The 26,339-nt window shown below is 35.7% G+C and overlaps 1 protein-coding gene across 2 annotated transcripts in view; it reads left to right on the top strand.

Moving 5' to 3' along the window:
* Nucleotides 1-21,799, top strand: part of DPH5 (diphthamide biosynthesis 5) — a 37,249-nt gene extending 15,450 nt beyond the window's left edge. Inside the window, exons 4-7 of one of the 2 annotated variants that reach the window (XM_007449620.1) lie at nt 12,350-12,470; nt 17,561-17,600; nt 19,080-19,183; nt 20,893-21,799. In XM_007449620.1, coding sequence (XP_007449682.1) covers nt 12,350-12,470; nt 17,561-17,600; nt 19,080-19,183; nt 20,893-21,116 — 489 coding nt within the window. In that variant the 3' untranslated portion in view covers nt 21,117-21,799. The remainder of the gene's footprint in view (nt 1-12,349; nt 12,471-17,560; nt 17,601-19,079; nt 19,184-20,892) is intronic. The other variant, XM_007449621.1, reaches the window with a different exon arrangement.
* Nucleotides 21,800-26,339: the final 4,540 nt, after the last annotated feature.

Below are 26,339 nucleotides of genomic sequence, written 5' to 3'. Positions count from 1 at the left end.
TCGGCATTCTGAGGCCCATGTTTTTCCACCCAATATTTTCTGTGCTATTAAGAGCACGGTGATGCAGCATTTCTTAAAATAATCCATGAAAGAGCTAAAAGCCAGTGATATTAGGATTTTAAGCCAGCTTTCCGATTATTGATATGTAAAGTTAGTTGTCTTTAACCCAAAAATCTTGGTTCTGAGGAGTTAAAGGAGCACTCCATAATTGTGTTTAATATTTTCTTCCAGGCTGCTGACATTCATTTTACACGTATGATATCTGTGTTCTGATGTTCACACATATATAATCCATGACAATTGTGACTGCTTGTGGCCAACAGTAGTTTTAAGACTTTATTGTTAAGACACATTCCTATTTCAGATGTATTATAACAGGAAAAAATTTGCATCTTAGAATCTGTGAAATAGGTATTTCCCAATATATCTTCCTGGAATGCATAATTTAAAATAGCTGTTTACAAAGTAAGGGACAGCATGAACTGAGAACTATCGGCTTGTATTGGTTGGTTTCCTCTCTGTGAATATGAAACAGGCATTTTATTTTAATGAAATCTTAAATATTTTGATCATATATATGGAGAGTCCATTAGAAAAGTAGTCAAGAGTCTCTCAGATATTCTCAAAATCAAAAGAAAAAATAGTAAAGATTTTTTGGGAATCATTTATGTATTTCCAATCTCTTGGGAAATATAAAGATAGCTTGATCCTTTCTATACAGGTATTTTAAAGGAAATATAATCCCATAAAATTTAATTAATACCTCTATGCTTTAGTGAAGCCCATGGATAAAAGCTACTACCAGTTATGAAGTACTGGCATGATTATTCTGATAAATGCAGTTTTTAATTTTCTACACACTAATTAGGTGTCCCAAATTAAAGGTGTGATACCACACAGAATAAGAACTGCTGATTATTAGGCACAAAGAGACAACTCACAGACAATGGATCACCTAGACTCTGAATTCAGTTGCTAGTTATATATATAGGGAATCTCAAAAAACACAACTTTTTCTTTTCTTTCGTTCTGAGGGTCAATAAAATGCTATTTAATTCATCCATTAAAAAAAAAAAAGTAGCTGTTTACAGCAAGAAGCTACATTAGCCTTGGTACCCAATGCTGTGTCTGTGGCTTTAGAGGGACCTGTATTTTCTGTATTACCTATGAAGAGTAGCTCACTTTAATTGACTAATCCTGGCCAGGCATCCCAGAAATATTGCCTTTGGTTCTGAAGAACCAGAGAAAAAGTATAAATGATTCACCTTTCAGTATTCATTACTTCCTCTTAGTTATGACTACATCTAAATTGGCAAAGAACTTTGCTGTCTGTTTTGTCTTCTAATAAAATGCATACTTAAAAAAAACCTTGCCAATTCAAGTCTTTTTTACACTTAAAATTTTTTCCAAACATTTCTGTGTTGGAATAAATTGAATTCTTGACTCTCAGATTCTTGAGTGATTCTCAGTCCAATATTCTTTCCTCTAGACATGCTATCTTTTAATCATTTAAGAATGATTGCCAGGAGAAAGGCAAAAAAGAGAGGAATAAATTATGTGATAGACAAAAATGTATAAATCTTAAGCTAATGGACTATATATAAGGGACTATATATATTTTTTCATATTGGTTTTATTTTTATTTCTGGTGAAGAAGGTTAGTTAGCCCCTTTCCATCATATTTTGCTCTAAATTACCTTCTAATAATCTATTATTTAGAGATTTTTGCTTTTTAAGCGTAATTTTTTTTTAACATCTTTATTGGAGTTTAATTGCTTTACAATGTTGTGTTAGTTTCTACTGTATAACAAAGTGAATCAGCTATATGCATATGTATATCCCCATATCCCCTCCCTCTTGCGTCTCCCTCCCACCCCTCTAGGTGGTCACCGAGCACCGAGCTGATCTCCCTGTGCTATGCAGCTGCTTCCCACTAGCTTTCTGTTCTACATTTGGCAGTGTATATATGTCAGTGCTACTCTTTCACTCCGTCCCAGCTTACCCTTCCCCCTCCCCGTGTCCTTAAGTCCATTCTCTACATCTGAGTCTTTATTCCTGTCCTGCCCCTAGGTTCATCAGAACCATTTTTTTTTTTTTTTAGATTCCATATATATGTGTTAGTGTATGGTATTTGTTTTTCTCTTTCTGACTTTCTTCACTCTGTATGACAGACTCTAGGTCCATCCACCTCACTACAAATAACTCCATTTCGTTTCTTTTTATGGCTAAGTAATATTCCATTTTATAAATGTGCCACATCTTCTTTATCCATTCATCTGTCGATGGACACTTAGGTTGCTTCCATGTCCTGGCTATTGTAAGGAGTGCTGCAGTGAACATTGTGGCACATGACTCTTTTTGAATTATGGTTTTCTCAGGGTATAAGGCATAAATATTTTAAAAGATCTTTGTCTTTATTATGTAAATCTGTTATCCAGACTGGGTAAAGCTAGACTAGGGTGACCCTTTCCCTCTGATCCCCTACACTGATAAAGAAGTACAGTATTATTGTTCTCATATTTAAAATGAGTGAAGGTATTTGAGAGGGAATTTACTATGAGAATTGACAGTCTCCATACATATAAGCCCCCAAGATCATATCCACATTGACATATGTTATTATTATTTTAAATTTAGCTTTCTCTCAGTTTTATATGGGATTTCTCTAAGCAGCCACAAAGTACTGTTTCCCCATCTTGGTTCTGTTCCCTAATCTGGATATGAAATGACTTACTACTAGTGTGAAAAACAGGAAGTACCTTTCTATTTTCTGTCTTTTGTATTTATGAAATCTCTATGGAAGTGTAATTCTTGTACCTCCCAAGGTATTCATATCCCAGGAGAAGGAGGTAATTATTGATTTCTTTGTATAGTTTTCTAAGATAAAAGACATAAAAAAATAATCATATGCATAGCACACTTAAAATTTTAAAATAAATGTATATGGATATCTTGCATAATGCAAAAATTTTAGCAAAGTCCCCTTCCTTATAATAGCTCGTCTTTTTCTCTTTACTCTTTGGACTAGCATTTATGGAAAAACAATAACCTATACCAGTGATTCTCAGACTTTAGTATTCATCAGAATCACCTAAAGAGATTATTAAAGAGTTTCCTGGGCCTTCCCTTCAGATTTTCTGATACAGTGTATATCTGGAGTAGGGGTCTGAGAGTTGCATTTCTAACAAGTTCTCAGGTGATGCTGAAGCTGCTGGTACAGGCACCACACTTTGAGATTCATCAACCTAGACAGGTAAAAAATTTCTTAGAAAGTTAAAGTCTGCACTGTCATTCTCTTAGTATGGCAGAATTGGAAAAGTAGATTTTAGTTCCCAGAAATACGCTTGCTAAATGTAGAGTGTTAACAGGTTACCTTGCCATGCTCTCTTGCTCAATTTTCTAAAAGGGAAGTGGGCACCACTTTCGAAAGGCATTCTGTCATCTATGAGAAAGAGCTTTCCTATGAATTGAAAAACAGCCATCAAGTTGTTAAACAGAAGTTCTACTTGGGTAAGTTTACAGACCTGGACAGTATATACTTTTCCAACATCTTTACCTTAGGTTAAAGAGGAGTAGTATGAAATTCCTAGCCTGAGAATGGGTACAATTTTTTTAGCAATCATTTATCAGCCCCTTTTGAAATATCTTTTTTGTTTTTGTTGTTTTCTAAAGCAGCATAGTTCAGAATCAACCATTGAGTATTTTTTATTAACTTTGTAGTTTATTAACCAACAGAAGATTCTTGATTATCAGTATCTATGAAGGTAAGTAGTTGCATAGACTAACACTTTTACACACACACACACATACACACAAACACATACATAGCCAGTCGATATGCATTCTATTCTAGGCATGCCATAAATACACTTCCTTACCACAACCCCATATACCTAGTGAAATTGTTGTTGTTGTTGTTATGTGGAAAGTATATTAGAGGTTGCCAAGTTAGACATCATTAAGAGGAATAGTGATCTCTTTATTCAACAAATACTGTTTGTCTTTTATTGTTTGCCTACTGAGTTTCTTTGAATATGGTGGTAAACCTGACCAAGAAGGTCTCTGCTCTCAAAGAACTTACATTCTAGTAGGAAAGAGAGGCAATAAAAAATTTAAAAAATAAAGTCATGTAGTGGCAAGTATCAGAAATTCAAGTAGACTGCTAGTTTAGAGAGTGAGTAGGTCACTACTGTCGTCACTACTGTGGGTAGTCAGGGGAGGTCTCTCAGGGTGGTAACATTTAAGATTAGATATGAATCAAGAAGGAACAACCATATCCCAGTCAGAAGGAACAGTTTGGACAAAGACCCTAAAGCAGAGATGAGCTTGGCTTGTTAAAGGAACCAGAGGAAGGCTTGCTGGAGAGTAGTAGGCAAGGAGAGGAGTGATCCGAGGCTGGATAGGTGGGTAGGGTTGGATCACTAGGCTAATACACTGTCAGGAATTTGGATTTTATTCTAACTGATATAGACTAACTGCCTTTAGAGGGATTTAAACAGAGCAAATACTTTATCTGGTAAGTGTTTTAAAAAGATATCTCTGGCTGTTATGTGGAGATTGAATTTCTGCCAGGGAAGACTAGAAGTGAGGAAATCAATTAGTAGGTTTATTGCAGTCTTTTAGAGAAGAGGTGATGGGGGCTTGGACTTCGTGGAGAGGGTAGGGTGCAATAGATGATTAAGAGAAGTAGATACATAGAAGCAGTGTCTATTAAGAGAATTGAGATTTAGGGAGATGTAGAGAGCCATTTGTGCCTTACTGATAATCCTAGGAAAGGAAACGGACTCTGTATGCTAATGGATCCTACCATCTCACTACCACAGTTATCATGGTCCTTACCCCCATAGACTTGTCCATGGGGCTGGACCCTTCTAACACCATTGCCCAGGTGTTTTCTCATTTTGGTTGGTTGTATTAACTTGTCATTTCTAGAGAAGTTGCCTCCTGTCCTAAGAACCCTGTGCCAGTCTTCCTATGCTTTCAGGACCATTATCAATCTTAGAACTGATTATGTAGAAGAATAGGATTGGGTTTGTCTTATTCCCAGACTCTCGAAGGCATGATGTTTCCCTGAAGTATCTCCTTTTTTCTTATGAACAATTGGTAGTCCCAGCATAGATAATAAGTGTATGTATGTTAAGTGAAAGAAGTGAGACATAGAAGACCACATAATTTATGATTCCATTTACATAAAGTGTCCAGAAAAAGCAAATCTATAGAGACAGAAAGCAATTAGTGGTTGGCTGAGGCTGGGGATGAGAACAGGATTAAGTATAAATGGACATAAGGGATCTGGAGTGATAAAAATTCTCTAAAACTGCATATAGTGATGGTTGCACAACTTAGATGTACTAAAAATCATTTCACGTACACTTGGAATGGGTGAATGTTATGGTATGATAATTATACCTCAATAAAGTGGTTTAGAAAAGGAATTATAAGGGGTTTTCTAGATGGACAAGAAGTTAAAAGACATTCCCAAAAGAGAGAAAGGTAGAGTTAGAGAGTCATGGAGGCACTTTGGGGCATCTGCAGGGTATTACAGAAACACAAATGAATCCATACATACATACCACAGAAACCTTGGCTATCTAGAGATTAGTTAACACAAGACTTACAAATACGTATGTTGGGTAAAAACTGACTACATATTGGGAAGGATTAGTAAAGGGAAGGTATAATGGATATAATGGAAAAGGTTTAGAGTTTAACTGTAAATTAAAAGGTTTTGGTTTTACTTTTTGCTCAGGTGGTAACTAAGGAGTCATCTAACTGCTCTGGATCTTAAGTTTCTTAACTACAAGGGGATGAGGTGGGAACAGGGAGGAATGTTGGGCAAAACTAGTGGTTTTCAAAGTGCACCATGATTTATGAAGTTGCTTTAGGGTTCTGCAGATAATGAAGTAATTGACACCAAAACACAAAGAATAAATCCCTGAGGAGCCAGGTCATTATCTTTAACTCAATTTTTAACATCAGTGATGTTCTATATAAGAATTCATTTGGAAAAAAGATTTGTCACTAAAAAGTATGAAGAATACTAAACTAGCTAAGTTCTAATATCCTGTAGTTTTGGAAGCTAAAAAGCTGGCCTGTTGGGACCTTCCTGGTGGTGCAGTGGTTAGGAATCCACCTGCCAATGCAGGGGATACAGGTTCGAGCCCTGGTCTGGGAAGATCCCACATGTTGTGGAGCAACTAAGCCCGTGTACCACAACTACTGAGCCTGTGCTCTAGAGCCTGCGAGCCACAACTGCTGACCCCACGTGCCACAACTACTGAGCCTGTGCGTCTAAAGCCTGTGCTCTGCAACAAGAGAAGCCGCCACAATGAGAAGCCCATGCACCGCAATGAAGAGCAGCCCCTGCTCTCAGCAACGAGAGAAAGCCCGCATGCAACAACAAAGACCCAATGCAGCCAAAAATAAATAAATAATTTTTTAAAAAAAGATTTATTAAAAAAAAAGCCTGTTTTCCAGCTTTAGGCAAAGGAGACATAGACCAAGATATGTTAGATACTCAAATTTTCATTGAGTTAATTTTAAGATTTTTTGCAATTAAAATATTAGTTATAAACATGTATACTTTAAAATCATGTTACTTGAAATTCCTAAGTAACAGATATTTCTAACACTTGTTTGTATTTTGAGGATTTTTCTAGTCAAAGAAAAATCCACTTATTTGTCGAGAGCCAGGCAAGGTGGTTGTATTTAGACATTCCTGATAATGAAAAATCAGGGGTTTTTCTCAGTACACAAAAGAGGAACAAGTCCTTCTCTTGAAATCTTCAAGTTAGGCATTTAGCAGCTTAATCATGTAGAATCAGAATTGCTTTTATTATTGTTGCTGCTTTTGAAGAGCCACTTACAAAATAACGTTTTTTCTTGATAACAAATGACATATATATGCATAGAAAATCAGGAAAATACAGTAAGTATAAAGAAGAAAATAAAAGCATCCGTAGTCTCACCACCTGAAGGTAACCATAGTTACCATTTTGGTATGTTTTCTTTCAGTCTTTTTACTTAGCACTTACTGTGTGTACATTCTCCTGAATCTGACAGGCTAAAAAAGAATTAAAGATCCTAAAATAATTTTTTTACATGGTACTTTCATTTATTGTTAGCCATTTGTGTGATAGAATATATTAATTATTTTGTAAAAGTTTGGTGACTGAAATGATTTTGAGACATTTTTAAAGGAAAGATAAATAAGACAGTTTGAAACCAGGTAGCAATGATTTCTGCACTAAAAACTGCATTATTGGGCTTCCCTGGTGGCGCAGTTGTTGGGAGTCCGCCTGCCGATGCAGGGGACGCGGGTTCGTGCCCCGGTCCGGGAGGATCCCGCGTGCCGCGGAGTGGCTGGGCCCGTGAGACATGGCCGCTGGGCCTGCGCGTCCGGAGCCTGTGCTCCGCGGCGGGAGAGACCACAGCAGTGAGAGGCCCGCGTACAGCAAAAACAAAACAAAACAAAACAAAAAAAACTGCATTATCAGTTGTGGCTGACTTCAGGGAAAAAGGTTGTATAATTTTCTCATCATTATGAAATGCTTCCACTTTCGCTGACTGTTGCATGAGTGACCTTGATTATTGCCATATGTTCCTCTGTTTATATAATACATATCTACTTAGGGAAAAAATGTATATTACTTTCAAAAAATAAGAACTCATTTCCTTCCTTTTTTTAAAATAACACAACACTCATTGTGATAGTCAGCATTTTTGACCTTGTAGTAGTTCTTACTGTTAGTTTTCAGAAGCGTTAAATTGCTTTCATTGTTGTCCAGGCACTATTGTAGAAATGATAAAACCTAACAAGTACAAAGAACACTTAACTAGGTAATAAAGGTATTAGAGCTCTACATTACTATGTAACCTTAGAAGAATTCATCTAATAAGTTCTCTGTTCTTTTAGTCACTTTGGAATTATTTTTGACCACCTGTTAAATCATGAGCATGTTAAAAATTTTTTCCTTCCTTTCCATTTCCTTTTTTTAGTCACTATTTTAATAGCCACCTTCCCATCATTCTCTTCCACTTTATAGTTTTCTGCTTAAATCGTAGATCTGATTGTGCCGTTCTTCTACTCAAAAAATCCTGGTAAATCTCTGTCCTATAAGAGTATTCAGTTGCTTGCATATGTTTATGTGCTTACCATATTATAAACTCCTTAATTTACTTATCTTCACATCTTCCATGGTACTTTATTGCAGTGCCATGCACATATAATCAATGTGTAACAAATATTTGCTGAGTTGAATTGCTTATTTATTTATTCCCCCCTCCCCACCCCCTACCCCAAGTTGGATCTTGTTTTTGGAATTGTATGCTTTAAGTTGTAATTCTTTCACTTAATTTGTATGTGGTTCTCTCATTTATATGGGAAAATATAAACCTAGCTGCTCTTCTGTCTACAGTCATTCAGCTTTATATGTGTACCTAGTGTGTAGCCATGTGTATAGTCTTTCTTACTGTTAGCAAAAGTCAGTGTTTTATCAATGTTAAGCAAAATGCATGTGAAGATTAAAAACAAGTATTCTATATAGAAAACTAGTAACTCTTGATTATATGGTTTTGTAGTACATTTTCTGACAACTCTGATGGCTCAGCTTTCTTTTACCTCACAGATTTAAGTGATCTGATTAGGGTATACATATATAAAAGATACATGTGGGGCTTGATAGAGTTCTTAGCAAGTTAAATTTTCTAATTTTTCCATATCCAGAAAATACACTTTTTAACCTAAAAATCACAAAATATTTTCATTTCAGTATAAAATACCAAAGCATTAAAATCTAATTATAGAATGGAGTTTTCAAAGCATCTGTGCTTCTGAAAGAAAGGAAATACTGGCAGCGAGATGAATTAAGACTATTAAGGTCATTCAGGCAGGTGGTACTGAGAACTCAAACTAAGGTAGAGGGAAGAGAAATTAATAGTTTCTAGATAAACTGTAAAGCTAGAATTGACAGGAATTGGTACCTGGTAAGGTGTCAGGAATTAGAGATACTTGTTAGAGGCAAAGTCAGGCAGTACTTATTTCTAGATACTTGGTTAATGCCATTGTAAATACTGCCTAGGATTTCCCACCTCTGTTACTTTGTTCACATCATCTCGTTCTTCTGCATGTTCAACTTCCCCAGGCTAAATCTTACCCATCCTTTAAGGTCCAGCTTATATCCTGTCTATTCAGAAGTTACCTTCAGGTGCACTCTTGGTGGGGGAAATGCTGAACTCTTACACAATTTATATCTAATTTTTTATTATTATTTATTACCTCATATTTGTCTTGTGCATCTTTTCACTCTTAACTAGTGCCTTATATATAATTAAGTAAATCATTTTGAATTGAGTTTTTGTCTTCAATTGATAAAAGACATGATCCAGTATCAAGTTAGATAAACTGCTTTCCTTATAACTTACTCTGGGTTAAAACACACAAAAAACCTGTATTTACCTACTGTTTTTGAAAACAGTTCTTTTTGTAGTCTTTAAATGTAGATCTGCATCAATAATGGTTTTGGGGAAAATGATCACAAGCATAAAGGCTTACATTTTTAGGATGGTGGGTGCTTAGGCTTCTGTAACCTCAATTCTCATCACTGTATGATTTTGTTCCGGTTTCTTTTTGTAATTTACTGGTAAGTCCTTGAATTGTGAAACACAAAGGAATTGGCCCTTCTGTTCTTTGAGGTACTGACATCTAAATGGCGAAACTGTTTGCATAATGTTCCAGAATTCATTGAAGAAGTTTGTACCACAGCCATGGAAATGGTTACAGTCTATAAATCAGGGTCCTAGAAAGCAGTGCTTATGTGAGGTTTTCTTTAATCCCCCAAATTAGACAATTGAAAGACGCTTTTACATAAAGTGTTGCAACTAATGTTTATATGTGACTAGCATCTCAATTCTCTTTTAATCATCTATCCTCTTCTTTCTGAATGAAGAATTTGCCTCCATGACTATATTTTCATGACTCTTAAAATATTGAAAAGCTATTTAAAGTATTTGTATATGGTTGCATATGAAATTTTCTTTAACTTTAATGGTTTTCCTTTAAAGTTTTTTTTAATAGAGTAATGTTAATATTTTAAAATCTGATTAGAGATGCCAAAAATCCTTTTAAGAATGTAAACGATTGAACTTGTCAGAATTAAATCATAAACATAGTTTCAAATGTTTGGTAATATTTTTGAGCTCACTCCAGTAAGGAGAGCAGTTGGATTATAGCACAACACAGCATTTTAGAACATCTTCATATCATCATTATAAACATTATCGTTGTTATATTATCAAATTCCTAACATTTATTGAGTCTTTACTATGGCACTAGGCACTACATACAGTATGTCATTTAATCCTTAACAAAACACATTATTAGGTTTATAATTATTGTATCTATTTTGCGAGGGAGTTCCTCCTGAAAGTCACCGAAATAGTCACCATGATCATCCAACTAGTAGGAACCAGAGCCATGACTCCAGAGCTTTTGCCCACTATGTAAGGTATAAGTGAGACTGCATACTTCGTGAGGACCGGAGCTCTGCTTTGCTTCTCACTTTATGCCTGTGCATAGCATAATGCCTGGCACATAGAGGATGATTTATAATAAATATTTGTTGAACAGATTTGCCTCTTATAGAGCAACAACAATAACAGAAGCCCTCAACAGAGCTAGGCTTAGTCCTTGTAGCTTGGGTGAATGTATTCCAGGGATCTTACATTGGAACTCTAAATACATTTATTACAGAGAAACCATGTTAGGTGTGGCTGGACGGTTTATGACTGAATTCTGAGAGTTACATGGGTCTTTGTACACTAATCTATGAATTCGACTGCCACTGGATAGCATGGCTTCTATGGGGAAATACCTTTTCAGACAATTTTCAAATAGACTTTGGGAATAAAGCCTATTGGTAGGTAGGTTGGAGGTTGTGGCCATATGGGGAATATGATGAACCTTCCCTTGGGATCTCAAAGTCACCATTATGAATATCGGTGATAGTTTTTAAGCCCTCAGCATATAAAAATTGAGAAAAGTTGAGGTTCGTCAGTGATGGAGGGATGGAGGACTTTGAATGTCCTAGCTTCTCTCTTTCCTCCCTATATGCGTCTTGCAGCAGCTTCTGAAAACTGAGAAGCCTGGGGACGATAATCCCTTCTCCAGACCAGTTTCTTCATTTTTCAAATGAAGAACTTTAGGCTTAGTAAAGTTAGGTGATTTCCTGAAGTCACACAGCTGTTTCAATCACACAGCTAATTTACAGCAGAGGACTAGATGTAATTTCCAGCGTTTAGTGCTTTCCAGCTCTACTAAAAGTTCTTTCAGGCACTCTTTAAATTGAATAATTAAATCTTTACATAACAACTTCAGTGTTATGTTTTACCATATATTAAGTCTTTGAAAATAACATCCTTTGTGCAGTACCTAGATAAGAACTAATATATTATTCACAGTTTGAATAACTTGTTACGTGTTATTTGATTCATACAACCCTATGGGTTGGAAGGGCATATGTTATCACTGTTCCTATTTTAAGGATTAAGACTTAGAAAGAATAATGTCACACAGCTAACAAGTTGAGGAACCAGAATTCAAAACTAGATTTTCTCAGCATAAGATTTGGAGTTGGACTCACTTAAGTGAGATGTGCAGCCAGCCTGGAAGCAAGTTGGAACAAAGCAAGCTTCTTGGTTGTGTGATGGTCAAGTGGAGTGGGTGGGCCTCTTGTGGGGAAAGGAGGAGGTTTGGGAAAAGGCCTATCACTGAACTCTATAGTGAGGGAATAAACAGTGTTTGGTAAAGTAAGGGAGTAGGTTTTGGGATATGGCTGCAGTGAGTATACAGTGCATGAATTTTACTGAGACGTCATGGTAGAGAGGAGCTCTTCCTCAGACCTAGGTTTGAGTTCCTTTTTCACTACTAACTAGCTATGTGACCTTAGGCAAGTCAGTTGATCTTGACAGTGGACTCATCTGTAAAGTGAGGATAATAATAACTTTGTGAACTGTGCTCTGACTGCTCAAAAGTCTTTTTTTTTTTTTGGCTTCCTTCTGGGTTCTTTGTATTTCAGTATTTTTAGCAGCTACCTAGCTAAATCATGAAGTAGTTACATATGTTCCCATACTGAACACAGAAGTACTAGAAATCTCCAACTGAAGGGGCATCAGAATGACACCAGCTGCTGTGGATCAAAGAGAATTTTTATTACCTTTTTTTTTTTTGTGACAGACTTGATAGCCAGTCCATCTCAGGTTTGGTTCTCGCTTTTTATTTTTATTGTTGCCTATGAAATAGTAGTTAGTGAATTGTTCCATCATTAATTAATTTTAGGTTTTTTTTTCCTAGTTGTATAGGTTTGGAGAGACGGTGTCTGTTGTTTTTTGGACAGACACTTGGAGACCAGAAAGCTTTTTTGACAAAGTGAAGAAGAACAGACAAAACGGCGTGCACACATTGTGCTTGCTCGGTAAGGGCTGCGGAGTTTCTTTAGGGTGACGGTACGGAGCTGTCATATTGTTCTCATTTTGATTTTGTGTGAACGTGAAACTGTTCTGTGGGATACAGGCTAGCTCCTCTATGCATGGCATGCTCTCCCCCGTACTCTGTGGAGAAATGAATTTTCTGTTCCAAATACGACATGGCTACTCCTACATACGTGCCATAGTTCGTGCTGCTGCCTACTTACGCCCTAATAGATCCTCGCCAGCATTCCATCTCTTACCCATTTGTCCATTAAGACCCTGTTCTGGTCAATTTACAGCAATTCAGTAGACGTATTGAGCATTTATTCTTACCACGTTCCATCCTGTCTTCCTTACGGTGTCCTTTGAATACTGCAGTATTAATGCTATCAGAATCACAGAATTATAGATCTGAAAGAAACTCTTGAGATCATCTTACTGAAGCCCTATTTTACAGATGAAGTTGAGGCCCAGAGATATTGAATCATTTTCCCACTGTCACCCAGATTATTAGTTGCAGAATTCGTAGAATCCAAATAACCTGTTATTCACAGCTCTTTTCACTGTATTCTGCCAAATTCTGTTTCCTACCTAGTGTGGAAATGGCTGGGATCACTGTCTTTGTACACTAAGCTGGTGGTACTGATAGAGCTTCAGAAGGGATGGGCTGCGTTTGTCAGCAGAGGTACTGGAATTGTACTGATTCACATTTGCTATCAGTTCCTATTCTACAGCGTGTGTTGTAAAAATGCTATAACAAGAGATTTAATCTGTGGCTAGTCAACAGAGAAGAAATAACTGGCATCTTTGATAACTTTGAAATGACACTTACACTTGGGATCAGAAGACAAAATCTGAGTGCTACTATATACTAGCTAGAGAATATTGTAAACAGTCCTTACCTTTGCCTTCATTTTTATCAAATAGGAATAATCTTTTCTTGCCTCATGGAAGTGTTCAGAGCAGTACTTCTCAATTTGTGGTGAAGGACCAAGTTTTGTTCTTTTATTTATATGTGTGTGTGTGTGTGTGTAGATATGTGTGTATATACACACACATACATAAAATAAATATATGTAAAAATAAATACATATATTTATTTACTTTTAAGTTTCTAATCTTTTGTGTTGAAGTCAAATTACTGTAAGTGTTTGTAAACACTTATTCTTACTCCTGTAGTTTTTTTTTTTATCATTTATTGGGAACAGAATTCTCACATAGCGGCATCAGTCCTCAGATCATACATTGAATTGCACTGTTTTAGTGACACTGTGTGTGAAGTCACAGCAGAAGAATGTCTGCCACATAGCACAGAATCAGGGCAAAGAGTGAACCCATGGTTTTGGCATCTGTAGTAAGTACAGATATTCAGAACATTAGAAAAGACTCCTATTTGCCAAAGGCATTTAGGTTATTTGTATAATATAGACAGTTCTCTATTATTCAATGATATATAATTTGTACATTATCAGAACCTCAATCAGTATGTCTCTTTTAAAAGAGAAGACTGTAGAAAAGTTTTACTAATGGTTAGCATTTCTTATAGGGTAGAAATCAGAAATTATCCATCAGGGGTTAGCAAACTAGCACCCGTGGATCAAATCTAGCCTACTGCCTGTTTTATAAATAAAGTTTAATTAGAACACAGCCATGCTACTTTATTTATGTATTATCTGTGGCTGCTTTCATGCTCCACTGGCAGTGATAAGTAATTTTGCCAGAGACCTTGTGGCCCTCAGAACCTAAAATATTTACTACCTACTTCTTTACAGAACAAGTTTACTGACTCCTGATCTAAAGTGAAATTCTCCCTAATCTGATGTGGCACACCCTGTATCCCCCAGTGATTCTCTTTCCCATTACCTTGTATTATTTCTTTTAAGTCTTACCATCCATCTGAATTATTTTATTAACTTGTTGGTTTTCTTCCCTACTTCATAAGAGAAGGGACTTAACTCTTGCTAGCTCATTCAGTTCCAGCTAGAATACATTCTTTTTACTCCGTTAACATTGACATCTAATTAATTTAGATCAGGCCATGCATGCTTCTCTAACATTTTTTTGGCTTGTGCCTATATCCCACAATTAACTGGTATAATTATGTTTTCTTAGTTTATTATCAGGGCAGTTTAGTATTTCATTATTAATTAGTTTTATAGTTTTGTGTTTAGATTTTCCATGTGGAAAGATACTAGTTTTCCTTTTTTTGTAGTTCCTACTGGCAGACCGACTGTAACACACTTGTTAATTCATGTGGAATATGCCATTAGATATATCCATCATGTTATCTTAAACTTAGATCCAATTAAGGCCAGCAGTATAGAAAGTCAAACTAGAAGGATGTGAGAAGGACAGCTGCTAAACGGACTTTTATTAAAGGCAGAAGTAGAAGTATATGCAACTGAGGGATAAAAAATAAGGATTCATTGGAACTCAGGTACTAAAAAGCGTGTGTGTGTGTGTGTGTGTGTGTGTGTGTGTGTGTGTTTTACAACAGAACTGAGGTTTTGAAACAGAATGGGGAGAAAAGTAGTCTTAAGAGGCAAGCTACCTGGTAACATCTTCATGTATCATAAAAAATGGGGGAAAGGAGGAAAAATAGGATTTATCTTTTGGAAGCTTTGGAAGGACAGAAAATCAGTTTACAGTATTTATTATTTACAGTATGCCCAATGTGGAGTTAGGTTCTTCTGGAATGCTAAGGAAGTATTAGACATGGGCCCTGCCCTCAGGGTTTTGAAATCTAGTTGTAACTAATGTGCTGTGTGCATGAAGGTTTATAGAACAGTCAAGTTCTATTGTATGGAGAGGCAGGAAGGACAGACCAGAACTTTGGCTCTTGAACTCTAAGAGCTGCCTCTTTTCTTGGCTTTCCTAGGAAAAGACAAACAAGGTTAAACAATATATCTTCCTTGCTCCATTAACAAAAACAGGAACAAGGTGTGAAGTATAAGATATCATGATTCCAAATTCTCAAACCATAGATCTCATCATTTAATCACCTGGAATTCTCATTATTCAAATTAGTACTTATTTATTGAATGCCTGCTATGGGCCATGCCCTGTAGGGATTATGTCATGGTATGAAACCATAGAGAATTTAAAATTTATTTGGAAGGATAAGACTGATATATATAATGTAATTAGAGATTAATAAAATACAGCATTAATTGTATGGATATTTCAGAGGACAAAGAGCATTTAAGAGGAAGTCAGTAAAGGCTTTCTGAAGGAGCTGGGACTTTTACTCTACTTAAAGGGTAGATAGTTTACGATGGGCTGGCGGTAGTAGAGCCATGTGAACAAATTTATTCAGTAGAATTTATGGAGTATCTACTAGGTACTTTGCATTATGCTAGGTGCTGGTACTAAGATGAATAGGAGAAGCTTACATTCTAGCAAGTAGAAGTAGAAAGGAATAAATATGGCCTGTGTGAAGACAAGGGAAAAGTATCAAGATAGGTCTGGCTTGAGATTAAATCACTAATGCAGTCTTATGTTCAATTAAAAAGCATTTGCCTGGGGCTTCCCTGGTGGCACAGTGGTTGAGAGTCTGCCTGCCTTTGCAGGGGACATGGGTTCGTGCCCCAGTCCGGGAAGATCCCACAGGCCGGGGAGCGGCTGGGCCCGTGAGCCATGGCCACTGAGCCTGCGCATCCGGAGCCTGTGCTCCGCAACAGGAGAGGCCACAACAGTGAGAGGCCCGCAAACTGCAAAAAAAAAAAAAAAAAAAGAAAGCATTTGCCTGTAAAAATTCTCCCCAACCCTCTTACTTTTTAAAATCAAATTCTGTAGAGCATATCAGTAAAAAAGTAAAAATATTGAAGATATTAAATTAAAAACTTAAGTATGACAACATTTCAGAAGCTCAAGGTGAATACATTAATAAATGTGTTTAATATTTTAAAAATATTACAACTACTGTGTAAAGGAGCTCAAAGTCGACTTATATATCACTGATTGTATTGCAGGCCATATTTCAATAATAGATATACATTTTTTTCTATATGTGCCAGACAAGTGGAAATATTAAATAATTAATGATATTTCGAACCTAAAAAATATATTCACTGCTGGTTCCAAGAACATTTAGAAACACATGTAAGGGATTATCTCTGGAGTATTTTCCAAGCAAATACTTAGTATCCTTTATGAGAAAAACTTTTATAATCACTTGGGAAAGCTGTAGAAGTCTATCAGAAAGACCCCTCAGTTGCACTATATTTATTTTTGCAAAAACAAACTTTGACTGAACCATTTGTTTTCAGCATGTAGAACAGGAAACAGCTGTCACTCTTGCTGTTGTGTGCTGAGTTCCTGTGAGGATGTAGAGTGATTCTGCTTTTTTACCTTCTACCAAATTGTGTAGCTGAGCATCAGTGATTAAAAAGTGTAAAGGATCAAATCATTGTGATGCTTTGCATTGTCAAGCTTTATTAGAGCAAAGACTTAGTGGGTTTTGGCCGCTGTGGTAGCCCTGTACCTGGCTACCAGTCAGTGCTCAGGAAATCCCAATTAAAGTATGAATACTTGGTATTAAAGTATTCATAAGTTATTAGGCATGTCTTACCATCCACAAGAAAGCAAAAGTCTCTTTTCAAAATGTGGTAAGAATTTTCTTTTATTTATGTTACATGCATTGAAGCCTATATTCTAGTGCCTGAAAAATAGGTAAGAAGAGGAACATAACAAGACTTTTCAGTTGGTTCTATGCAGTTACCACCTAATAGAAGTGAACACAAAAATTTTGATTAGCTGTTTGGTGGTGTATATGCCAATATTTATCTAACTCTTTCCTGTGTCTTCTTTTCCAAGAGGAAATTCGATCCTTTCAGGATGGTCTCAGGGCCAACTTCATGTTTGTTTGCTAACTAATGACCTTTACACAACCACAGGCTTCCCTTCTTCCTCATATTTCCTTTAAAAAGTGGCCAGATACAAGTGTGAGGAACGACTGTCATAGACTCAGTCAAATTAGCATTTTGGAGACTTGAGAATAATGTCTACCACAGACTTAGGTGACTCAGTTGAACTTTACAGTAGGATTTTGGATAAAGTAGTTAATTAAAAGAGAACTATTTTTTACTTCCTGCAGATATCAAAGTAAAGGAGCAGTCTTTGGAAAATCTAATCAAGTAAGTTCTTATTCTGAGAATGCTTACATCTACTTTAATTCCGTGAACAATAAGTTCTACTTAATTAACATGAGTTCTAAAGATTGTTGAAAATCAGTTTTCAGTAACAGTACAAAATTAAATACTTTCAATCTTATGAAATGATAAGCAGTGTGATAGATAGAATGGAAATAGCAATAGATTTCTTGGGTCAGTACTGAGAACAGTGGTTGGCACCTGATAGGCACTCAGTAAATATTTGTGGAATGAGTTAATTGGGAGTCAGAAGACACGGGTTTGAGTCTTGAGTTGGCCTCTGGTTATGTGCTCTTGGGCAAGTTACTTCCATTTCTGAGCTGTATTTTCTTCATTTGTATAATGGGAGTACTAACCCCTTTTGCTTATAGATGCAGTGTCCCATACAGTAGCTGCTACCCACATGTAACTAATGAGCACTTTAAATATGTATGGCTAATGTAACTGAGGAACTGAATTTATAATTTAATTTTAATTAAATTAAAACATACTCAACTTAGTTAATAGAAAACATTTAAGTATATTTAGAACAATTCAGTATGTAAATCTACTTTTACAGCCATGAATTTTATGAAATCTAAATACAGATCAAGTATTTCCAATGAAAATTTAACATTTGAATTAAGATGTGCTAAAATATAAAATACATTCCAGATATCAAAGACTTAGTACAAAAACAATCTTTAATAATTTTTATAGGAATAAATGTTGAAGTATAACTTCTGGATCTATTGGGTTAAATAAACATACTAAAGTTAATTTTTTCTTTTTTTTTTTACTTTTATTAATGTAGAGACTATAGAAAATTTAAAATTATGTTTACTGCTTGCATTATATTCCTCTTGGAGAGTGCTGACTTATAGAATTGTTCTGAGAGGCAGTGAAATAATCTATATGAACTGTTTTGTAAACTGCAAAAGCAGTGTTTTTATTTTGATCGTCGGGCAAATGTGGTAGGCTTTTGAGGCATATGGAAGTAAACATCTTATCCTCCAAGATTTTGAGATATTTATCTCTTTAGTTTACTTTTTTTAGAGGAAGATGTGAAAAGAGGGATATGTGGTTTAAACATGGTAATAAAGGTGAACACTATAGAACCTGATTAAACTAAGGTATAGAACAAATTGCCACTTATTTTGAATTATTTTTGCCTGAAGTATCACTTTGAATAAAAGTAACTTTGATTTAAACATTTATCTTTTAAGTTGTTGGACTTTTATTTCTGCCAGCATTTCAGTGAGATGAGAGGGCATTTGAAGTAGAACAATGAAAAAAGTTTAAGAAACTTAAGATAAATGATCACTGTATCCGTGCTTTAATGTATACTTAAAGTGGGTAACAAGTGACCGCTTCAAACATAATGTAGACTATGGTAATTGAGTATACCTGGGGGAGTAACTGTGTTAAAAATGTATTGTGTAATTTCATGGCTAAGAACAGTGGCATCTAGTTTTACACTTACAGGGGAAGAAAGATCTATGAACCTCCTCGTTATATGAGTGTAAACCAAGCAGCCCAGCAACTTCTGGAGATTGTTCAGAATCAGCGAATACGAGGAGAAGAACCAGGTACTGAAGAACCTTAAAAGGGCTCTCGTATTCCCCTACTGTTACACTGAGATGTGTATGTAATGTCTGACATACACACACATATATATACCAACACCACTGAAGTGAGAGTAAATGTGTTTGCGTTGTATTTTTCCATGTCACTTTTTTTCAACACTACCTTAAATCTCATAAGCTGAATGTTCTACTGAAAGAAATATAATGGAGTTCCTTCTAGTAAAATTAATATCATTCTGGAAAGTAAGGATTTTTTACAAATTAACTATAAATCAGCTTTTATGTAAATGTGTTAACATATAAATATTTTGGTAAAATACAGAACTTCCATTTTAGCCCAAATCTATGGTAAACTCTGTCCTGTAAAAGTATACTTATTCTATTTTTTCTCATTTTCAACAATGAGACCAGGTATAGTTTTCTTCAGGATAAAGACAAGAGAATTTATCCTTATATTCCTAATATCTAGACATAGTATTAATAGATGTGGTATATAATAAAATGTTCACTGTCAGTAGGTTTTTATTGAGACGTTCTTAAATGAATCTGTCATTATATTCTGTTGTAAGGTGCTGACTGGCTTTGAGCACCTATTTCTTGATAGAAGAGATACATGAAGAGATTCTTGAATAACATTGGCCTCAGTAGGCCTTGTTAAAGTCATGAAACAAATAATCTGCAAGGGTGCTCTCTATCCATACCTTTGCACAGAGTTCCTTACATGCCTGCTTGTCCTTGTAGAAATCATTTGCCCCATTTTGACCATTTTTCAATCAGGACAGCTTTCCCAACTAAACAAAACCACAAGAGGGTCAGCCCTTCAGCTGTCAGGCCAGAGTGAATAATACTAAAGTTCACTAATGTTGGTTATTTTGAACTTAAAAGCATAAGGGGGCTTCCCTGGTGGCACAGTTGTTGAGAGTCCGCCTGCCGATGCAGGGGACACGGGTTCGTGCCCCGGTCCAGGAAGATCCCACATGCTGGGGAGTGGCTGGGCCCGTGAGCCATGGCCGCTGAGCCTGTGCGTCCGGAGCCTGTGCTCTGCAACGGGAGAGGCCCCAACAGTGAGAGGCCCACGTACCGCAAAAAAAAAAAAAAAAAAAAAAAGGCATAAGGAATGTCATAATGCCTATTATTTGTTAAGGGCTATGTAGTTTACTAAGTACTTTCATATGTATTATCTTAGCCCTTAAACCACCATTTATGACAGATAGTATTCCACTAAAAAAAAAGGAAAAACTGAAGTTTGTCACATAGCTAGGTGGCCAAGCACAGACTCAAATCTGTGTATTTTGCTCATAATCCCCTGGTTTTTCCAGTATATCTTGGCCAATGTGAATATATCTCAAACATTTTATTTAAAATATATGCATGTAATAAACATTGTTCACTCGGAACTTAAAGACAAACGCTATGCAATAGAGTATGTATACAGGAATTATTCAAGTCCTAAAAATTTAAACTAAGGTAAGTCTTTGGAATTCTGAAAGGGTAAAGTTAGGCAGTACTACTTTACTTTATATGTCAGGTAGTGCAAATAATTTAGAAAAGCCTTAGATAAATCAGTAGATAGTGTGTCCATAATGAGTGACTAAGGAGATGTAATATATTTGTGTCTTCTTTAAATGTACTTTGGTACTAGTGTTAGTTTGAATGGATTCAGGATAATGCATTTGCTGAATCGAATGGTGGTATCTTTTTTTTTTTAATAGCAGTCACTGAGGAGACACTCTGTGTTGGCTTAGCCAGGGTTGGAGCTGAAGACCAGAAAATTGCAGCAGGCACTTTGCAGCAAATGTGTACTGTGGACTTGGGAGGACCATTACATTCCTTGATTATCACAGGAGGCAGCTTGCATCCACTGGAGATGGAGATGCTAAGTCTGTTTTCCATACCAGAAAATAGCTCAGAATCCCAAAGCATTGATGGACTCTGAACATAGGTATTTTATTGTTAGATGTTAATTTCAGTTATATACACATACACATATTTGTATAACAAATCAAACAGGTCTTTTGGTTTACCTAGTATGTATAAAACGAGTGACCAAGAAGAAAGATGCTGACTCAACAGTGCTTGGTTTCCTTTGGCAATGAGTTTTTTCCCTATGATATCATCAGTTTTTGCTGTTATTTTGGCAGTTTTTCGGGACGTACATACATGGAGCAGACCACGCTGGAGAACTTACAGATAGACATCCATCGACAGAGTCATGTAAAAGCAATTTTTGTTTATGAAATCAGTTTATACAAGGTGGAACTTTCTTCTTTCTTAAAAAGTCAGATGTCCTGACTGCAAGATAAGTTGTCCTGACAGCATTTGGTATTAATGCATATAAACAGAGGTGGGAAGAATAAGTCCCCACCCAACAGTCCTACTTACTTAAAGCTCAGCTGAGCACATGCCACAACATGACATCCTTTTGAATTGCCTTGTCTTGTTTAGCTGACGTCCTAATTATGTGCCTCATATTCTGCTGTATTCTGGAGGTTATATAATTGTTGAATTATAAATGCTCAGCCAGCCATGTACAGTTACTCTTTGGTTTTAAATAGCATCTTTCACATCCAAGCTGACAAATGGAAAACTTGCTGACTACAAAATAAAATTTTTTAAAATGTAAGTTTGAAAACAACAGTGGATTGGTCAAGATTTATCATATCACTTAACAGTTAATATGCCTCTGTGTGTATGCAAGTAGCCACATTCTTCTTCCTGGTTGTAAATCACACTCCATTTATTATGTTTCATGACTATGAAGTCTCACACTTTTGTCAGTTTATAACAGAAATAGCTTTGCTACATGTTAGTTTAGTTGGTCTAACGCTGAGTACACTTGACCCTTGAACAACACAGGTTTGAACTGTGTAGGTCTGCATATACGCAGATTTTTTTTTCACTAAATACATACTACAGTAAGTACTACACAATCCATGGTTGGTTGAATCCTCGGATGGTTGAATCCATGGCTATGGAACCAGGGATGTTTTCAACTACATGGAGGGTCAGTGTCCCTAACCCTGACATTGTTCAAGGTCAATCAATTGTGTTTTCATGGCCTAATCAACTTATCTGAACTCTTTGTTCAGTAGATTCATAGGAAGTTAAGCAAATACGTCCCTACTTTCTGGAAGCATCAATTAAGAAGAGATTATTTTGAGTTGTTTCATTTCATTTGAGATAAAAGATATTGTAATATATGTGAAACATTCTGTTTTCACTATGTTGGATGAAAAAGAGGAGAGAAACAAGGGCATTTAAGTACCAGTTCTGTATTGTTTTTTTCTAAGGTGTTAAATTAAACAATGAAGAATTATAAAGTGAAGGCCTTCTGGTTTTGGTAGTGGTGGAATAGCTTGTAATGTACAAACCCTCCCAATTATAAACTCTGGAAAAATATAATAAATAACTGTCTAAAGGCACTGGGGAGTGACCACCAGAAGCAGCCTGAGAACTATGCTTATATGACTTTTCCCTCAGGGCATTCACCAGTCTGTCTGGTGAGGGGGTGGCTAGAACTGAAGAGAAAGTTGCAGTCTTAATGACTTGAGGTATTGGAGGAATTGGGGGCTGCTTGAGGAGCTGTAAATTGAAGGAGGAAATTCTAGAAATGAAGGTGGCACTGATGGAGGAGACTTCCAATCTGCATATGATTTCCTCTTAAGTCTGACTAACTCCTGCGTTGTGCATGTGCAGGGAAGATTCTAGTGAACCAGGTGAAAAGCCATAGCTGGAAGGCTGAAAAAGCTGAGCAGAGATTGTTGCTCTCAGTTGCAAGAGAAAACAGAGTTTGAATCCCAACAAGCTAGAAGGCTTGGTAAGTACCTTAGGCTTTCCCTCAAATCCCTAGAATGGTTGTGTATTATCAGAAAAGGCTGTGCCCAGCACTAAGGATTTGTGCTAAAACTAAAGACAAAATCTTTAACGTAATGTAAAATCAAGCTTCCATAAAATCAAGGTGATTAGCCAATAATTTAACTGCCTGCTAGAACAAAGCTTATTACTTCTGGAGCATAACAAAATGAATCAATCTATCAACAATGCCTAGAATACTATAAAATATTATGAGACGGGAAAATATGACTTACGGTCAAAAAGAGAAAAGCACACAGTAAAACGAGATCCCAACATAATCCAGATATTGGAATTCTCAGACAAGGATTTTAAAGCAGCTATTAGAACTATGTTTGAGGATGAAAAGGAAAAGTGGTTGTAATGAATTAATATAAATGGTACTCTCAGCAGAGAATTGGAAACAAACAAAAAAACCCTGAACGGTTGGACTTAACAACAGAGTGCAGATGATAGATGAATAGAAATTTTTGATATCTATCTGAGGAATAAAGAAAAAAGGTTAGAGGGAAGAAAAAAAAAGCACAGAACCTCAGTGCCATGCGGGGCAATATCAAACAGTCCAACAAAGATGTAACTGGATCCCCAGAAGAACAGAAAGGAAATAGGGTAGAAAAAGTACAAGTAAGTAAAGGCCAAAATTTACCCAAGTTTGGTGAAACTATGAATATACAGATCCAATAAATTTAGTGAACTCCAAGCAGAATAAATGTAGAGAAAACCACACCTAACACATCATAGTTAAAACTGATGAAAACCAAAGATTAGAGAGAATCTTAAAAGCCACCAAAAGTGGTATTGGGGAACCCACCAAGGAATAACAAAAATTGACTACTCATCAGAAATAGTGGAGGTCATAAGACAATGGAAAGACAAAATCTTTACACAAATTCAAAAGCAAAACAAAACTCTTATCAATCCAGTGTTCTATATCCAGTAAAAATATCCTTTAAAAATAAAGGCAAAGTAAAGCAATTTTCATGAAAACAAAATTTGTCACTAGCAGACCCGCACTGCGAGGAAAGCCGAGGGAGAATTTTTGGGCTGAAGGTAAATGACATCAGCTAGAAGGAAGGAAACAATAAGTATGTAAGTATAAATGACTATCAGGTTTTCTTTGCTTCATGTTTTTAAAAGACAACTGAGAATTTAACATAGCATTGTGGCATATATGTAGCTGTAAAATATATGCAAACAATAACACAAGTTGCAGGGGGTAAAGGGAATTATACAGTTGCATAATTATAATTATTCAGGTTGTTACATTTTATTAGAAGTAGTAGAATACTAACTGTAAGTAGACTGATAAGGGTATGTATTATAATCCCTTGTCAACTACTATCAAAAAACCACATGGCAGAAGTAAAAAAAAAAAATTAAGGAATTAAAATTGAATACTGAAAGATATATGGTTAACCAAAAGAGGGCAGTAAAGGAGGAAATAAAGGTCAAAAAACATAGGACAAAGAGAAAACAAATGGTAGAGTTAAATTCAAACAAACCAATAATTGCTTAAATGTAAATTAGGTAGTCTGATGAAAAGGACTAGATTTTTTTTTTTTAAAGGCTCAACTAAATGTCTCTAAGCATTAAACTTTAAATATAAAGACAGGGTGAAAGTAGAAGAATGGGGAAAAAGTAGACCATACAAACAGTAAGCATAAGAAAACAAGGGGCTCTATTAACATAAAACAAAATGGACTTCAAAAGGAGTATACTGGAGATAAAGACTTTTCATAAAGAGGAAAGGGGCAGTTCATGAAGAAGACATATCCTAAATGTGTATGCATTGAATACCAGCTTGAAAATACATGAGGCAAAAATTGACAAAACTGAAGGACGATATAGACAAATCTACAAAGTTGGGGATTTTAACAGTCTTCTCTCAGCAACTGATAGAAGTAAACAAAACCAGTAAAAATATTGATTGGATAATACCAACAATTTGGGTCAAACTGATCACTACAGCTAACAGTGGTAGACTGGACATTATTTTCAAGCACATATGAAACATTCACCAAAGTAGACCATATGCTTGGCCATTTACCACAATGGAATTAAATTTTAAATTGTTGACAAAAAGATGTCTTTAAAAGTCCCAAATATTTGGAGATAAAACTATTTATTTTTAACTGAATAAAAACAGAAACATAAAATGTGAAAATTTGTGGGATGCAGACCTTAGAAATTTATGCAGATGCAGTGCCTAGAAATGTATTGCTTTAGAATACAAAAGAAAGTTTTAAAATCAGTGATCTGTTTTCATTTTAGAAAGCTAGAAAAAGAAAAGCGTATTAAGCACTAACTAGAAGGAATCAAATACTGAACATAAGAACAGAAATTGGTGAAATAGGAAATGGACAAACAGTAAAGAAAATTAAAGCCAATAGAATGTCAGAATTTTTAAAGGCTAACAGTAGTGAAAGCTACCAGGATATGGAGTAACTGAAAATCTCAGTATTGGTAGGAATATAAATCGGCACAACTACTTTGGAAAATAACTGGCAGTTTCTTATAAATTAAACATGCAAAAACTGCCCCCTGAACTAGCAAAACCAATCCTACGTATTGACTCAAAAGAAATGAAAACACACTGGCAAAAAACAGCCTGTGAATGTTTATAACTTTGTATATTTATTCATTTATAGCCCCAAACTGGAACCAAGCCATGTGTCCATTACAAGAGAATGCATTTAAAAATTGTGTGTTTTACGATGGAATATTACTTGGCCATAAAACAGAATGAGCTATTGACACACACAGACAGGAGTGAATTTCGAAAACATGTTAGGTGAAAGAAACCAGACACAAAACAGTACTGTACACTTCCATTTATATGAAGTACAGCAACAGGCAAAACTAATTAAAAGAAAACAGTGGTTACTTATGGAGAGAGTGAAGAGTGACTGGAAGGGGACAGAAAGGAACCAGGGTCATGAAAAGTTTCTATATCTTGATGGGGTTTTGGTTGTATGGGTATAAACATTTATCAAAGTTCACTCAGTTATATAGATATAGGATCTGTGCATTTTTCTGTGTTAGGATTACCAGATAACACAGGGTATGCATTTAAATTGAATTTCAGATAAACAATGAATAATTTTTTTAAATACAAACACGTCCCATTCAATATTTGGGACACATTTATACTAAAAAAAGAAAAAAAAAGATTATTTATTTGAAATTGAAATTGAATTGAGTGCCTGTGTTTTTATTTGCTAAATCTGGTAACTCTAATATGTATGTAATTTAACCTCAATTTAAATGAAATTGTAAAATGAAAAATGTGCACTATTCATCAGCAGGA

The sequence above is a fragment of the Lipotes vexillifer genome, unplaced genomic scaffold (genome assembly GCF_000442215.2).
Source record: "Lipotes vexillifer unplaced genomic scaffold, Lipotes_vexillifer_v1.1 scaffold445, whole genome shotgun sequence".
Lineage (NCBI taxonomy): Eukaryota > Metazoa > Chordata > Mammalia > Artiodactyla > Lipotidae > Lipotes > Lipotes vexillifer.
Note: the sequence above shows the minus strand (reverse complement) of the source record. Positions and strands in the feature narration are given on the sequence as shown.